The sequence below is a fragment of the Pelmatolapia mariae genome, linkage group LG18 (assembly GCF_036321145.2).
Source record: "Pelmatolapia mariae isolate MD_Pm_ZW linkage group LG18, Pm_UMD_F_2, whole genome shotgun sequence".
In the NCBI taxonomy this organism is placed as follows: Eukaryota; Metazoa; Chordata; class Actinopteri; order Cichliformes; family Cichlidae; genus Pelmatolapia; species Pelmatolapia mariae.
Genome location: NC_086243.1, coordinates 18,991,642 through 19,009,484, shown reverse-complemented (window position 1 = coordinate 19,009,484; position 17,843 = coordinate 18,991,642). Strand labels below are relative to the sequence as shown.

The window sequence follows — 17,843 nt, the reverse complement described above, 5'->3', positions numbered from 1 at the left end:
GTGTTAATTAGTTTGCTTTAATGTGGATTTATGGTCTGTCTGAATGTTAGGTTTTTGGTTCTGGGTGTACAAATCTATCCCACTTCAACATTTCACATCTTTAAGACACACTATGAACAGACATGGGTGGAGAGCACGTCTTGTTGTGAGAGATTGTAAATTCCTTTTTAGGGAATATAATACACTAAGAGTATCACTCCATGATTCATAGTCCAAAACAATCTCTATTCATCTCATTCTGGGTCTTGGGCAGACCTTCGGGTCATTCACTATCTGAAACATGCTGTTTTGGTTCCCTTCCCTCAGTTTTTAAGCCAACTGCTTAAGCCTGCTCCTCGCAAACAGAAGGTTTGAACAGCAGATGGGTGGGGCTGCAGAGCTGTGTTCCTGAGAAGACCATATTAGGCATATCCACCCTTACTGACATCACACAGAGCAAAGAGTCTGAAGCTGAGTCTGATCCACCTTATTACTCGTACATACTCTGACCACGATTAATATGAGCAGCCACCATTGCAACAAATGACAAAAATAATAAGGGAACACATAATAGGTCCACATTACAGTATGATTTCTAGGATATGCTTAGAAGTCCAGTAGTCACAATTTCTCAGAAACACATGCCTGATTTAACTCAACCCCACGTGTTTTGCCACTTGAGCTAATAAGATGGTCAATGTGCACCTCTGAAGATAGCCCATCCATCAGAGTCTCGCCACAGACACCCTCTGGGGAAATTATAGGCTGCGATGGCACTGAAAATACCAAGGATGTAAACATACCCTCAGTCGGTGTCTAAATGTACCCATGTCAGTTCTTCTAACTGCTACTAATCTGGGATCTTGACTATGGAAACTCACGAGGAAAAGCGAGTATGCACCTCAGTATCACTTTACATGTAAACACAGTCACACTGCTGGCAGAACAACATAATCTGGTTCATAGCCATAGCACTGCCAGTTCTCACTGTATTGTAAATGTGGTTGTTAATGCTTTTAAAAATCAGCACATCCAAAGTTAAGCATACTGGAGAGTCACTGAGCACAGCACATATGGTCCCCAGGCTACTTCACAAACACTTCTTAAAAGGACTTGTCTATCACAAGCATCCACCCAGGGCAGTTTGTCCCTGATGGCTAAAGACTGAGAAGATAACCTGTGAAGCAAGATTGGTATCAGTCGTAGCATGAACTTCCCCCAATTTCTGGGAACTGAAATTTAGATAAAAAGGCAAAGAGGACTTTGTGTGTGCGTGTGTTTGTGCTCTTTTTTAATGCGCTATTATTGTGTATCCTGTTAAAACCAAATGACAGCACAGGTGGTGAGGGCGAAGAAAGGGGAAGGGGGACTCTGGATTACATAGTTCTTAATGCAGGGTGATTATGCAATTAGAACTGTATAATATTACAATATTACAAAGAGAAGCGGAAGATATGGGTCTCACCTTTCTCGTGTGACCCGCTGTACCACTTTAATGCCTCTCAGCATGCAGGTCTTGCCCTGCCACATCTGGCAGTACCGGCTGAGGTCATCCTCACAGGGCAGGAGGTGCAGCTGGACCACACTGAACATCCCGTAGCTGTCCTGGACGAGCACACACAACCTGGGAAAAGTTAAGTGATTAACTATTAACACATTAAGTAAATCACTTTTTTAAAAAAAAGTTGTGAATCTCCTTCTATAACCTTGAAGATACGTATTTAATAGACATGCTTAATGCATTTCCTTCCTCGTAAGTGCTATGCTTATTTCAGACTCCTTTTTTGACTGAACAGAGTAAAAAGAAATCTAAGGTTCATTTTCTATCTTAAACAAGCCGTTCTGGCTTCTCTCCCATTAAGCCTGCTTTCTTCTGATTGGTTGACCACCACAGACAGAAGGTTTGAACTATAGGGGAGTGGTAACAGAGTTGTGTCCCTGAGGTGAACGTTTAGGTGATGTCTGCTCTAGGTGAAAAAACAGAGCAGTCTGGAGCCTAAGCTTTAGGGCTTACAGGGCTTATTTCATAAATGCTGACCTCACTTTTTCATTTGAAACTGGATACGTATTGTAACAGATACAAAAACAATGTGGTATAAGGAGGATAAGTGCATTTGACTCATGTCGGTGGTCAGAGATTTATAGAAAACTATAAATATTTGTTCATAACACCCTCTGAGAGGAGGAAGTGAAGTACACCTGACAGCTTGAATCAAATGACGGTATATTTTCAGGACCTACTAAGAAGTCACTTTTCTTTCAGGACTCTCTGCATTGACGTAAGGTTCAGTCGTTCACCTCTAGCTGGCCACAGATGCCTACAATAGGTTTGTCCTCCATTTCTAACTGTTGTTGATATCAAGAGAATCACTGACAGGCCTTTGGGACCAGTGTGAAGCAAATTTTTCTGCCTAGTTGACAAATTTTATCACACATACCTGGCATGAATTTGCATGAATTTGCATCTCTGCAGACTTTGAATGTAACCATAGTTTAGTTTCATCTGCATTTAGCGTGAACAGACCCGAATATTTATAAACAGACTATATGGCCATGATATATATGCTAGAAGCAGTTTATTTAAACTGCTTTCCACAGCATGTTGGTGTGGTTTTTTGGGACACTGTTCACCACCTTCGAAACTCCAGATATATTTAAGATTTATATTTAAGATGTGTCTTTGAAAAGGTGAACAGTACACACAAAACCAGAACCCACTTAAACAGCGTTGCTATTTTGCACCTCAAAACTTCACGCAATATTCTTTAATTGTGTGTTTACATGTTATATAGATGGATTTTTCAAAAGAAGCAGATAATTACAAGCATTTTCCACCAAATACTTGTCAGGGTTTGTTATTCTGTAACAACAGGATTAGTTTAATCAAACTCAGCAGCAACCACTGGCTTGTCACATGGGTTGATTGTAAATGCAAATTAACTGATCAATAAATAATGTTGAAATAAATGGTTTAGCACAAGTGTTTGTGTTGAAAATATTAGTGTAATATATTTTCTTATTCCCCTTTAAAAGAAATAAAATTTTTATTTGCAGTAATGAAACATTCCTGTCACACAGTACACCCATGTAGTTCAGGCTTAGTCCTGACATTTATGACTGTTAATGCTGGTGGCTGGTTTGACAGGTTGCTGCTGACAGAAGACCTTTGGCATACAAAGTTATGAGGCAGTGAACTGCTGTGTATGCCTGCACTCTGCTGCTCCCACTGAGCGAAGAGCTTGAACTGCTACAGGCTCCACTATCTCTCCCAGTCAAGCCCAGACACAGCCCTGTACCAGCCCTGAGAGTAAACAGTAGAGTTTATATCCCCTGGTTAGACAAGCAACGGCCAGAGAAGAAGAAGAGAAGGAGGAGGAGGAGGAGGAGGAAGAAAAACAAGGGAAAAGGGAGGACTGTCCATAATGCATGTGGATGCATGTGCATACAACAGACAGAGGAAAGTTTTGAGACTGTTTTTAACCGACTGATTGGGCCTACGAATGTTTTCTGTTGCTATACTTGGGTTCTGTCTGTGTTTGTTTTGAAGGACCTGGAAATAGATATCTAAATATCATTCCAGACATGACTCTCGGTGGTATAAGCCAAAGATTTAACCAAGATTATTTTCAGTTGTTTGCTTAATCTAAAATCCCAAATCAGACATATACAACACTTTGTTAAATTAACAAGTTATTTTTGACACACCAGACCGAGACAAATGCTGCCCTCTCTGGGTTTTTTTGCTTACAAAGCTGTAAACATGAGTGCAGAAGTTCAGCCTGTATAGCACAGTAAATGGACCCCTGCTCATTTTATACATGATGTTTATCAGAGAAAGGAACAGCCAGCAAGTCAAAGACAAAACTTTAAAATTCTTCCAAAACACAGTAATATTCCTTTTGTTTAAAAACACATTTTTATATATATATTGACTACAGCTGGAGGAAGCATGGACTACTACTAACACTATAACTTGATTAACCAGTTTTCTTTTGTTTTTTTTAATATACAGCCACACCTCGTCTGAACCTTGTTTTCAGTCCTATTGCCACAGGTGTATCAAATCCAGCACTTAGCCATGCAGTCTGCCTTTACAAACATTTGTAGAAAAATGGGTCATTTTAAAGAGCTCTCTAAATTTGAGTGTAGTTCTGCAATAGGATGCCGCCATTGCAGCAAGTCTGTTTGTGATATTTCTTCCCTCCTAGATACTCCACCCTCAGCTATAACTGATATTATTGTAAAGTGCAACCATTTGCACCTTTTCAAATTGTGAAGTGACAGCGTTTAGGCAAGTCAGCCACAAAGTGTTACACCACAGAAAGTCACAGAGCAGAGTTACAAAGTGCATAAAATAGAACAGACTCCCACATGAATCCCCACTATAGTGAAGCATTTTATGTGTCCTAGTGATCCTATGAGGTATGTAGCCAGGGTCGACCTGGTAGGATCTCCAAATGCCTATTTGTTTTAAGTTAATAGGCGGGCAAAGTGATTTTTATGGAGTTAAAAGAAACAAAACAATGGATCGTGGTACCTTGCCCAATCCAGGAGCCAGACCCAGGACAGAGGCACGCAGGAGAGTGTCTGGTGGTTGGGTCACAGGGGCCACCCGTTCTGTAGACCTATACCTTCCCAATCTCCGGTCACTCCATTGTCCTACTGAGCAACTTCACCTCTGACATGCGCAATGATACTATGACCCTTAGGGGTATGGTTGGATGTGACACTGCAAGATCTGAGGGCAGCATGTTTAAAACTGAACTTCCAGATCTTACACCAGTCTTCGGGTGTTTTCACACTTCTGGTGTTCAGTCAATTTAAATCATACCCTTGATGCACTTTGTTTGTGCAGATTGAACACAGTGCAGTAATTGTACTCTGGTACAGACCAAAACAACTGCACCGAAACAACTTTGGAGGAAGTGGTCTTGATGTGGTTCCAAATGAACTCCAGAGTGATTCGATTATGATGTGAACAGGACCCGACCTCTATCCAAACCAACTACCAATTGGTTGCAAGTTTGACCGAATAACCTTCCCGTAGACACCTATGCTTTATATTCCGGGATGCGGCAAGGTACTATATATGTGGCAAGGTCTGTACGGGCAAGCAGCTAGCAGTAAAATAAAGGTAAATTCTCCAGTAGCCCAGAACACAGCACCTTCTTGCTGTATTTACTTTTGATGCTCCCACCCCAGACACATCTGGCCAATAAGTGGACTGAACATTCTCATGTAGTTTGTAGAAACACATTTTGGTTCGCTTGGAGTTCACTTGGATTTTTCTCTGTGTGAAAACAAACCAAACCACGGGGAAAAAATAACTAACCAAAGAAAATGAACTATAGGTTAGAAAACACCATCAGAGAGGAAAAAAGGGCTATGCTTCTTACTGCTAATGGGGAAAAAACTGTTACTTTGTTGGTTTTGGACTTCATTGTTCAGAATCTGGTCCCAGAGGGCGACGGGAAGAATAGGTGATGTCTTTGGTGGGTGTGATCCATTAGGATACAAATGGCTTTCCCTCACAGTGGCCTAGTGTGACTATTACCAAAGGAGTGTAGAGTTCCACTGATAACACTTTCTGCCTTCCTCACCACCTGTTGCAGGTCCTCTCGGTGAACCACACCATACAGCAGTAGGGCAGAAGGCTCTCCTGTGCTGACTAACAGAAGTCGGTCAGCATGTGATGAAGGAGGTAAAAGTTATTGCTGACTCAATAACATCAGCCTAAACTTTTCACTAGGGGCTTTGTGGCATGGGTTTCCATGGCAAAGCAGCTGCTGTAGGTGTAATGTGTAGGTGGCCTCGTATGTGCCTAACATATTGTGTATTTTGATCAACCAATAAACTAAACCTCGAATCAGAGTCATAGAAAACAGAGCAAAGCAGCAAATCTTCTCATTCGAGTATGTGAAACCACAAACTGCGAGGTATTTTAGATAAATGGACGACTTATCAGTCATTCGCTTGAATACAGGATGAAGTATTTTTTATGACAAAACAAAAACTTGACTGTTAAACATATCATTAGCACTTGGGAATTCTTTATCTAATAACTAATAAATGGCTTGCTTGATTATATCATTTACATATGTTAGTAATACAACTAACATATGTAACATACAATAACTTTAAACGTTTTTAATATCTCAAGAAAACAGGCTGGCTGTATTTTTTGCATGTGTGTTGGTTGGTTGGTTGACAAATCCCATGAACAAGTGCAAAAGTAACAATGCTTTTCTGTCTGTCCAGACCTGACCAAGCCTGGTATTTCCTGCTGGAGGTGTTCATATTTCACCGATCCAAATGATTTCAACAATCTACCCCCCCCCCCCAAAAAAAAAAGAAATGGAGAGGGATTATTTTCTTAAAGGACATAAATTGGAGTTTTCTAAACCAGGAGTAAATAAAGTTGACATTGAAGATCTTTTAGTTCATTAATACACATTTCTAATGTTCTATTGAGTATTTATTACAGCATATTTGCTACTGATAAATACTCAATAGAACATTAGACATTAGAAATGCTAATCACAGCTAGGGAACATGTGAGGCCAGTGCTTGTTGTGATTCCTATGTACTCACTAATAGTTTTGGAGATCTATAGTACAAAGTGTTTAGCATTTTCATTTAAAAAAAGAAAAGAAAGAAATTAATCATTTAAAACCACAGTTACTAACGGCACAAAGCGTGGGTGATTAAAATAAGCTGCATTTTATCAAAACAAGCCAGACATTATCAACAAATCAACATCTGACCTTTCCTAAAATATAAATACAGCTGGTAGAGTCTTGCTTGGTGTAAATACACTTTTACTTTTCGTAGAGCATGTTCAGTCTTGAAGCATGAAACTTGATAGGACACCTGACAGACTGGAGAGAAAGGGGTGACGGGACTTGTTGTGGTGCTGGCTTGTCATAAACAACCACCTCCCCCCTCTGTCAGTCCTTTTAGCCGTTCAAAGACCTACTTCCTCACTCCCCTCGCTCCCACAAAAAAAAAAAGAAGAAAAAAATATCCTCAGTCACTGGCCAGTTTTAGTCACAGGCCATTTTCAGGAATTTGTTTTTGTGAGCGATCACAGAATTCTCAGTAACTCAGGTTTTCTTCCAGGAAGTGCGATCCACTGGGTCTGTGCTTACACACATATAAACTCTTTCAGTCACACTGCGAACGCATGGAAGCCAGCGCACATTCACATTACTTGGAAAAACACCAAGTAAAAGTCCCACACATTAAGAATACAGCAGAGAGGCCTCATTGGCGGGGGGGGGCGGACAGGCGGGATTCCTTCCTATGTGCTGTCCACCAATCACTGCAGGCAGAGTGATAAACACGTTTGTAACAGGATCCCTGCAGCACATTGTGTTCCTGCTCAACTAAGAAAAAAAGAAGGAAAAAAAGAAAAAGAAAAAACAACCAGCCTCTCTCCACTTCCTGCAAACAGTTAATCTCCTTGTTTATTCCATCCCAAATTTACGGGAACTTAACATCTTCTTCAGGCATAAATATCATACTGGCCCGTCTCCCTCGTGTTTTAACACAGTGGCTAAACAACAAAAGGATCAAATAAGAGCGCTGACCAGGCGAGTGAGTCATAGAGGCCAGGGACACAACATGAGAGGTACAAACTGTCCTCGTGTTTACACAGAATGAGCCCAGTGGGCTGCGAAGTAAACTACACCGCTCTCCGCAAAGCAGCCATGTATTCTGAAAAAGTAACACAAGCAACAGATTGTAGCACATGATGTTACTTCTGAGCAGTAATGCAAAGCAAAGACTCTCAGAAAAAGACATACAAGTGATCAAAGTGATGCAAAGCTTGCCCATGTTATCAAAAATAAATAAATAAATAGTAATAATAACAATAAATTAAATTCAGGAAAGGCTGGGCAACAAAATAAACTTTGTGTACCATGTTCACATCTGTCACAATAAAGGCGGCTGAGTCATCCTGATATTCTAAACTTAAACCCTCGTGATCGACTGCTAACCTCAGCCCCACCTTCATCCTTTCACTACAAACCCGAGGCTGCTGAATCTGGTCGAGCCAGAGAGAAACTGAGGAAAGGGTAAGAGTGTTTCCGGTCAGAGGGCAGCTCATTTGTTTACCAGCCACAGAAGCAGCATGGCAGGAGTGTCATGTTACAACCGCAGCTCATGTAGTCAGTTATCCTGTCAGCTGACCGGGGGTCTCCTCCCCTTACCGCCGATGGTCCCTCGGGTCCCTCCGCTTTGAGAAACCGCTGCTTTTATTACTCAGCAAAAGGACAAAAACAACACGCCTGGGGAAGGCCAAGGCAACTAAAGGTCATACTTGCTGGATTTGCTTCAAATATAGCACTTACTGATTTGTTAACTACTACAAGACCACACAAACAAGTCATTTCAGTAAGACTGGAAGATTTTTGATAATTTAGCATATATGAAACAACAAAAAACAGATTTTCTTGTATCTGCAGTGGAAACAAACCTGCATTTTATGTGTGGCAAATCCACAGATTCATTACTCATCCCTGGTAGTTAACCACAGCTCTACTGAGCATTCGAGCATGTTTCATTTCATTGCAACTTCAATGTTTTGGTTCAGTCTTGGCGCTCTCATCTGCGTCATTTGCTGCCGCACTCGTATGCAACGCTACATACAAAGTAGGACATTTGGTAACTGAGGAGACAAATATTTACCTCAGGCATTGTTGGAAACAAAAACAAAGCTTGAAGGATTTTTTTTTTTATTTTATGGGTGGCTTCAAACATGTCTACAAAGAAAAGCTAGTAGATGTGAGACTCTGAGCGGCTACCACTTGGCCATGGCTGAAGGAGAGACCTGTACCTCGCTCACATGACTTACTGGTGATGCTCAGCAAAGTGGAAGCGAACGATTTGGTGAATTAATCAGAATCAAATGGGAAAGAAAAGCTACTTCCCATCCTTAGTGGACAAGTGTTATGCTCCCATAATCCTGTTTACACCAAATAAACTTTAATGACCAAATGACTCAGTCTACGGAAAGATGATCCATACTGTCAGAGGATCATAAACATGTAAAAAGTCTCAAGGCAGACCATGAAATACTTACGAAATGTAATCAGATTTATGTTCCTGGAACTTGATTTCTCCCTTTCTTCATTTACTATTTTATTGTTGGTGTCATAGCTAATCATTCACATCCAGCTACACAAAGTGATGCTGTTCCAGGTCTAAAAGGACAAAATATGTCCATATTTTTGGAGCCTGGTCAGGATGACGTAAGTAATTACTCCTCTCATACCAGAGACCGCAGCTCACTTCCCACACATCGTTTTTATACTTTCTTTGGAATTACTTTAACACTTCAGTTGCTTTTTTTTTTTTTTTTTTTCAAATTCTTTCTTTGAGTTTAGACAATCAAACTACTTGATTAGGGTTAGAAAAGGCTAATGATTACATTGAACACAAGAACACAAAGCTGGAACTTCATCAACAAGTGCCCTTGGTATATTACAGTACAAACTCAATACAGTCTTTTCAAATTAAAAGCAGTCTAGTTAAGTGGTTTTTATTGTGAAATATTTGTAGTCATATTTGTAGGGTTTTTCACACTCTTAATATATGTGTGAAAACCCCCCAAAACCGAGCGAGTCTCTGAATGTAAAAATCTATTCGATTTATGCAAAGTGTAACTAACTGGTTATTAGCCAGCAAAATAGTTGTCTACAATGTCATAGGTGGGTGACTCTGCGAGCCCAGGAGGGCAAACTGCCATTCAAATACACTTCACAGTAGAAGAGCACAAGGTTGTCAGTTTCCCATCGTTTTCACAGTCCACAAATATTAGAATAACAACTCAGAAGTGGAAATACAAAGACATGTGAACAAACTGTAAGTTCTGGGCCCTTACGATCCACACACAGCCCTTCTGTAGTATTATAATGACTAAAAACAGCAAATATCTGCCAGAGAAACAGTTTCACAATGATTTAGATATATCCCGTAAATGATATACCTACAAAAAAACAAAAAAAGAAAAGTAAGGACAGCTATACAGTGGCTTGCAAAAGTATTCGGCCCCCTTGAACTTTTCCACATTTTGTCACATTACAGCCACAAACATGAATCAATTTTATTGGAATTCCACGTGAAAGACCAATACAAAGTGGTGTACACGTGAGAAGTGGAACAAAAATCATACTTGATTCCAAACATTTTTTACAAATAAATAACTGAAAAGTGGGGCGAGCGTAATTATTCAGCCCCCTGAGTCAATACTTTGTAGAACCACCTTTTGCTGCAATTACAGCTGCCAGTCTTTTAGGGTATGTCTCTACCAGCTTTGCACATCTAGAGACTGAAATCCTTGCCCATTCTTCTTTGCAAAACAGCTCCACAACTGCCCTGTGATGGCCTCAGAGGTTGTCTAAGAGAATATTGGGAGCAACAACACCATGAAATCCAAAGAACACACCAGACAGGTCAGGGATAAAGTTATGAGAAATTTAAAGCAGGCTTAGGCTACAAAAAGATTTCCCAAGCCTTGAACATCCCACGGAGCACTGTTCAAGCCATCATTCAGAAATGGAAGGAGTATGGCACAACTGTAAACCTACCAAGACAAGGCCGTCTACCTAAACTCACAGGCCGAACAAGGAGAGCGCTGATCAGAAATGCAGCCAAGAGGCCCATGGTGACTCTGGACGAGCTGCAGAGATCTACAGCTCAGGTGGGGGAATCTGTCCATAGGACAACTATTAGTCGTGCACTGCACAAAGTTGGCCTTTATGGAAGAGTGGCAAGAAGAAAGCCATTGTTAACAGAAATCCATAAGAAGTCCCGTTTGCAGTTTGCCACAAGCCATGTGGGGGACACAGCAAACATGTGGAAGAAGGTGCTCTGGTCAGATGAGACCAAAATTGAACTTTTTGGCCAAAATGCAAAACGCTATGTGTGGCGGAAAACTAACACTGCACATCACTCTGAACACACCATCCCCACTGTCGAATATGGTGGTGGCAGCATCATGCTCTGGGGGTGCTTCTCTTCAGCAGGGACAGGGAAGCTGGTCAGAGTTGATGGGACGATGGATGGAGCCAAATACAGGGCAATCTTGGAAGAAAACCTCTTGGAGTCTGCAAAAGACTTGAGACTGGGGCGGAGGTTCACCTTCCAGCAGGACAACGACCCTAAACATAAAGCCAGGGCAACAATGGAATGGTTTAAAACAAAACATATCCATGTGTTAGAATGGCCCAGTCAAAGTCCAGATCTAAATCCAATCCAGAATCTGTGGCAAGATCTGAAAACTGCTGTTCACAAACGCTGTCCATCTAATCTGACTGAGCTGGAGCTGTTTTGCGAAGAAGAATGGGCAAAGCTGGTAGAGACATACCCTAAAAGACTGGCAGCTGGAATTGCAGCAAAAGGTGGTTCTACAAAGTATTGACTCAGGGGGCTGAATAATTACGCACACCCCACTTTTCAGTTATTTATTTTAAAAAAATGTTTGGAATCATGTATGATTTTTGTTCCACTTCTCACGTGTACACCACTTTGTGTTGGTCTTTCACGTGGAATTCCAATAAAATTGATTCATGTTTGTGGCTGTAATGTGACAAAATGTGGAAAAGTTCAAGAGGGCCAAATACTTTTGCAAGCCACTGTATGCATTTTCAGGTAGGATGGGTCAGTAATGCTGCCATTTGGGAGTGAATTACAAGGGAGAAGAATATCCTCACCTGAGCCAATTAGGTGCATTATTTATTTATTTTTCTGTTAGTTTTAGGGCTCACAGTCTTATTTATCACTGAGGGCAGACAGGACCTGGAGCTTGGCAGCTGGATTACTAGTCTGTCATTGTGATGAAGGAAAGTCTATCCAGAGGCTTACTCTTACCCACAGCCATGAGCTTGTGACTAAAGGGATCACACACAGACTCAGGCCTGATTTAGACAGTGAGGAATCGTTATAGAGCCTACGGCATAACACGCACAATTTGCCAACATCTTTGCTGGCATTGACGCTTGTGCTTGTGCATTATGGGTTATTTACTATGTGGTGGTGTCCCGATGACTTAGAAACAAATAAAATGCTGGAACTTTTTGCGTTCTGGGTACCCATTCTTTGTTAGGGTTATTTTTTTGTGGGGTGGAGCTTAAGTTTTTCTAGTGATTTGTAGATTGCCTCACGTCCAATGTGATATTTGGTCCAATACTAATGAGGCCCATCACAACAGTCGCGGGCAGCATCGACCAAATGTGTAATTACATTTCTTGGGTGCAGGACGCCAGAGAAACATGGGTTTGTGGTTCCAACATAATAGGACATAGATTTCCTGGTGAAAAATCCCCAGTCAAAAGAGGAATCCCTGCACCTTTCTGGTGAAAAAAAGCCAGAAAAAGTGGTGCAGGTATCTGACCAGGTTGTTGCTTGAACGCCTCCCTAGGGGGAAACATGGCAAATTGGGTTATACTGTGCAACTCTTTTGGTCAATGAATGCTAGAGGATACTAGGCTATTTTACCGAAACGGCAGAGTCCATAAGCAGATTCTGAAGACTGCAGATAAATAACTGACAGGCGACACACGATGTAAGAGTTAATGTTTTGTCTTTAAAAACAAACAAACAAATGAATAAAAAGATTCTTAAATTATTTGCTGATTAAATGAAGGAAAAACAAATCTGCCTCATTTGTTTATGACCATACATTTTCTGCAGTACCAAGAGGAATTATGTTTTAACATGTAAAGGAAAAACACTCTGGTTTCCCCTTATTAAGGTAAGAAAAAAAAAAAAACTGCTACAAAGCTGCTCCACCCAGAGGAGTGCGAACGGGCAACAATTCAACTCAGACTTGCTGGTGCACGAGATTCTGAAAACATCATGCTGTCTTTCCTGAGAATTGGCCAGAACCATTCACAGAGGGGCTGGATTCAATTAGAAATGTTTGTGTCCTTTGTCAAGCAATGCCATATGGCTGGAGACAGCGTGAGCACTTTGTGGGGCCTGCTGTGCTGTGAACAATAGCTCGACCGCTGAGACACATCGTGCCACCGAGGAGAAGCATGCAAAGCCCGAGAGCAAAGAAACTAGCATGAAATTTGAACAAAAAGAATAATCTCAATTGGGGCAGAGCTCTCACAGCAGATAAAATACGATTCATTTTTCCCAGCTGTTTCTGGCTTCAAGTGACAAACCAAAAGGCCTCCCTGGGATCCCAATTATGAGCTCGCCCAACAATACCTTGTTTTGCCTTTCTCTGCAGGAGGAGCTGTGGAGGACCTGAGGGGAAGTCTTGGTTTGAGGATGGACACAGGAGAGCAGTCAGCAATGGGGATGGAGTAAACTCTCTGCACAACCACCTCTACATCTTGTTCCACAGAGCCAGCCTGGCCGAGACCTTCGATAGCTTCCAGGAGAGAGACGCAGTGTCTTGTCAAAACTCCAGAAGGCCCCAAACTGCACTGAGCAACCTGTAACAGAGAAAAACAAGAAAATAACATCACATCGCCCCAAAGTGTGACTTTTCAGAGCTGAATAGGTGATTTAATCAGTTAGCTGACTGGTGGAAGATTACGCTGATAAGTACTTTGATAAGTTTGTAGGCATAAACGGTCAACTGTCACTTGTCTCAACATCTCAGATATGAATGAATGAATGAACATCTGGATTTCTTACTGAGCTTAAAATCAAAGTTAACTGTCTTTCAGTGGGGTTTTAACTGGATAAAACAATACATGTATTGAATCTCCAAGTTAGTGATAAGAAAACAATTCATTCACTGATAAGATAATCAATAGATTATTTGATATTTAGAGATATTTTTAAAAGACATTAAAAAAATGCAGGCATGTCTTATTATTAGAAATCCACTATCTGACACTCACCAATATATTCAAATATAAGTATAAGATACATTTTTGTTGTTGTAGAGTGCAATAAGCTCCTAGACTTTAAGGTTGTTTGTGTTTTTAAATAATTAAGACTTTTTTTTTTAAAGATAAATGCATAAACAATACATAAATACACAGACAAACATGGCCAGTTTACACTGTTCTTAAAACACTCAGACAAAGAAATGAAAAAAGACTACAAAAGCTATATGGGCAAAAGTACTGGGCCACCTACACATTTCACAGGCGGAGGTTGGCCAATGGAAATGCTGTGCCGCGAAGCTCCTGGCACACAGTTTTTTGTGCTGATGTTAATGTCAGAGAAGGCAAGCAGCTCTGCAGATAGTGGGTCTTTTTTATTTATTTAATTTTTTTTAAACACACCATATGTCTCAGCACTCGGTAACCTCACTTTATAATGTTACGTGGTTTGGCACTTCTTGGCTGAGTTGCTGTGGTTTTTAAACACTTCCACTCTATAACAATACCACTTACAGCTGATTGTGGGATATCTTGGAAATCTCACAAACTGACTCACTGTAACAAAGGCATCCTATTACAGTATCATCCTTGAATTCACTGAGCTTCAATGTTTGTAAAAGCAGACTGCATGGACTTTATACACCTGTGTATACTTTTGTCCATGTATGATCCTTCACAAGTAAAAGAGAGCTACAATTTCTGCCTTTCTTAGCTCCATAAAGGAGAAAACAGCTAAATATTCTTTTTTTAGTTGATCAACTAAACTTCATGAAAGTACTGCTATTAAAACTCACTCAGTGAATCAAACATATACATATATCAATCACTTCTGATTGCTACAGCAGCAGAATAGAGTGATTCCGCATCCAATTGAGACCATTTATTGTTTATATCTGAGATCTGTATAAAGTGAGCATGATTAAACCTGGGGGAAAAAAAACAACTTTCAGTGTTGATTTCATAATTATAAAGTCATAAAAACATTGATGCAAGCCTCCGAGTGTTTTGTGTTTATACATATTGACTAAACCTGAGTAGAAACCTTACAGCCAGTAGAAACCTACTGCACACATAATCATAAAGTGCAGTCATTTTCTTAAACTGATGACAGGAGTTTCAGAGGCATAATACGGTTTGTATAAAACGCCTTCCTCTTTATGTCTACAAATATTTTACATTTTGAACTGAAAATAAAATGTTACACACTTGACTGTAAAGGCGATAAAACACACACACCTGCTTCACATTGCTCTCCCCTGTGGTCCTGCATGCATCCAGCACTCCGAATGTTTTTCCCAAATAATACGGCATGCGCCTTTCTGCAAAAACTGGGCCTCTAGGAATAGACGCATTGGCCGCTTTAGAAGCACAGAAGACCTTCTTGCTGAAGTGTGTGTTGAGAATAATAGGACAGCTGAAGCCCTCAACAGAAAGGCTCTGCCTGCAACAAGTAAAGTTCATCAAGTTTAGATTCAAGGCAAATCTGGTATAGCAGCTGTTTGAGCGTTTCATATGCTGGTTCTTAATAAAAGGAACCAGGGAACAGAGTTTGGGTATTTTAATATTGCATGAAATAAACATCTATAAAGTTGAAGGGCAAAGATAAACAGCTTTATGTTATGATTGTCTTGATAACACTTGAAAACAGTCAGATTGTGAATTAAATGGAAGAGGCTGTTGCATAAACGTAGAGGGGTGGGGGCTGCTAGCTCGAGAACTTTTTGAATGTCAAACTCAGATAAGGTACCAGCCACCTCCACAGGTCTGTTCACTGCGTACCACCCAGCACAAAGTACAAGTTCAAATACGTTAACCTCCTCCAAGACGAGAGAAGAACGCAACGGATGCATGCGTCCTCTTTTACTTTACCTACTGAAAGGCAAAATTTCCAAGTAATTACATGTCGCAGTGCTCAATCTGGGGGATGCGGGTGAGAATACTTTCCAAATGTGATGTCATGTGTGGAAAAATACATCAGTCGTCACAGTCAACGAGCCTGAGAGTGAACTGATGAAAAATCAAACGCAAAGTGTGTGTATGTGTGACCTGACGTGCTGATCTCGCTTTAATTTTTTACTGCTATCAGCTTAGATTTCACTCAACTGTAAGTGGCACAGAGATGCTGAACCACTCCTTTAAAACCTCAAAAAAACAAACAAACAAAAAAAAAAAACCCCACACCTCAGGTCTGGTACTTTGGCTCATTGACATAAATACGGCCCATCTCAGTGCCCCCAGTCCTGATAGCTTAAATTAAAAAAAAAAAAAAAAATAGGATAACAGCTAGATAATTATATAGTACTGTGTTGTTGGTAAGTATAAATTACGACCTAATTTTTCCCCATGTAACATTGATAATACCGTGATGATGGCTTAACGCTGAGTCAGAGCCAAATTCACTCCGTGACTGGAACCTCTGTGCATGTTGCAGCTCGCCCGAGACGTGTGGTGATACTTAAACACGCAGATAAGTGTGAGGGGGGGGGGACTATTTGTTTAGACATATAATGAAAACACCGTGGGAAAGAATTTATAAGCCAAATTATTAGATTCGCACGGTTTATGCACACCCACATTTAATGAAACGGAGTCTAAAGTGACCTTAAAGAGTTCAGACTTTGAGAGTGCTGGATTTACAGGAATTACTTTATTTGCAGGTCAGTTTTGGAGGCTTTATTTTTTCTAGTCCTTACTGTATAGTACTGATGAGTGTTTCTAATATTTTCCACTTCTCATGTCATTATTAAACAGACTGTAGCTGTAAAGTAGAGCTAAATCAATCTTTGAAAGCAAAAGAAGAAGAAGAAGAAGAAGAAGAAGAAGAAGAAGAAGAAGAAGAAAAAAAAAGCTAAACAACACAGGTATGAGTTCCTGCCACAGTGTTGTCCCTGATTGCGCTGGACTGTACAAACAGTTACTGGCATTGTTTCCATCCCCTGGAGCATTTTTGGTTAAGCAAGACTACCAACTACAACATGACTATGGAGAAAATCCAGTAATGGGTTTTTACCAGTGCAGATGCAGACATCTGTGACTCATCCAATGCAAAATAATCTACCCTCTTAATGGCAGGTATATATCAAGTACACATATATGAAAAGAAGTTTTTCTTTTCTTGGTGGTTCTATATCATAAAACAAAGGATAGTAGACTTTTTTGGTCCGGAGACCCTGCACAGGGGATATTTTCTACCACAGCCTCAACTTGGATTCAGTATCACTTGACAGTGCATACTACTATTTCCTTTGCTTTCCAGCCAAGCCGTGGGCTAATAAAGCAAGATGCTTATCAGCAGGGCAGTTTGTTGCACCTGAGAAGACAGAGGTGCTGTGTCACAAGCATATGAGTTTATAGTGGCGTAAGATTATGACACAAGACACACTATGCTTGCTTTATGAACAAAAATGGCCCCCAGTCTACAGCTTTTAATGCTAAATCAAAACTGTAGGATTAAGAGTAAGATATTGTGCAGAGTTCGGGTGGTCTCCACTTAAAATAACCACTACCATGAAATCTCTGTGATATTTTAAAGACCTTATAATGTAATTTTATCTTAATAGAGCATTTTACTCTCAGACTGTAGACTGACAGGTTCACAGAGTTCATAGCTATCAGGATCCTATCCTGTGGAACCAGCTGCCAGTTTGGATTCATGAAACAGACACTTGCTACTTTTAAGGTCAATTGTAACCCTTTCCTTTGTGATAGTTAGAGTTGTATCTTGCAAACTTGAAGGACCCCTAGCTATGCTGCTACTGTTATTTACTTCCTGTGACGCACTGTGTCCCCCCTGCCTATTTTTTTTTAAATATATCACTACTGCATATCATGAAATTGTGTCTTCTCTTTTCAGTGGTTTGTGTTTTGTCTTCATCTCCCTATGGTCTCCTTTTTCCTCACTTCAACTAGTTGTGGAAGATTGCTGTGCCTCCCTGAGCTTGGTTGTGTCAGAGGTCTCCTCCTGTTAAAAGGGAGTTCTTCCTTCCCACCGTCACCAGTTGTTTGCTCACA

At 40.5% G+C, this 17,843-nt stretch overlaps 1 protein-coding gene across 1 annotated transcript in view; it reads right to left on the bottom strand.

The window, feature by feature from the left end:
- spidr (scaffold protein involved in DNA repair) overlaps positions 1-17,843 on the bottom strand; it is a 45,930-nt gene that overhangs the window by 11,919 nt on the left and 16,168 nt on the right. Inside the window, exons 9-11 of the mRNA XM_063462352.1 lie at positions 15,069-15,273; positions 13,201-13,430; positions 1,445-1,603 (exon numbers count right to left, since the gene is read on the bottom strand). Of these exons, the coding sequence (XP_063318422.1) occupies positions 1,445-1,603; positions 13,201-13,430; positions 15,069-15,273 (594 nt within the window). The remainder of the gene's footprint in view (positions 1-1,444; positions 1,604-13,200; positions 13,431-15,068; positions 15,274-17,843) is intronic.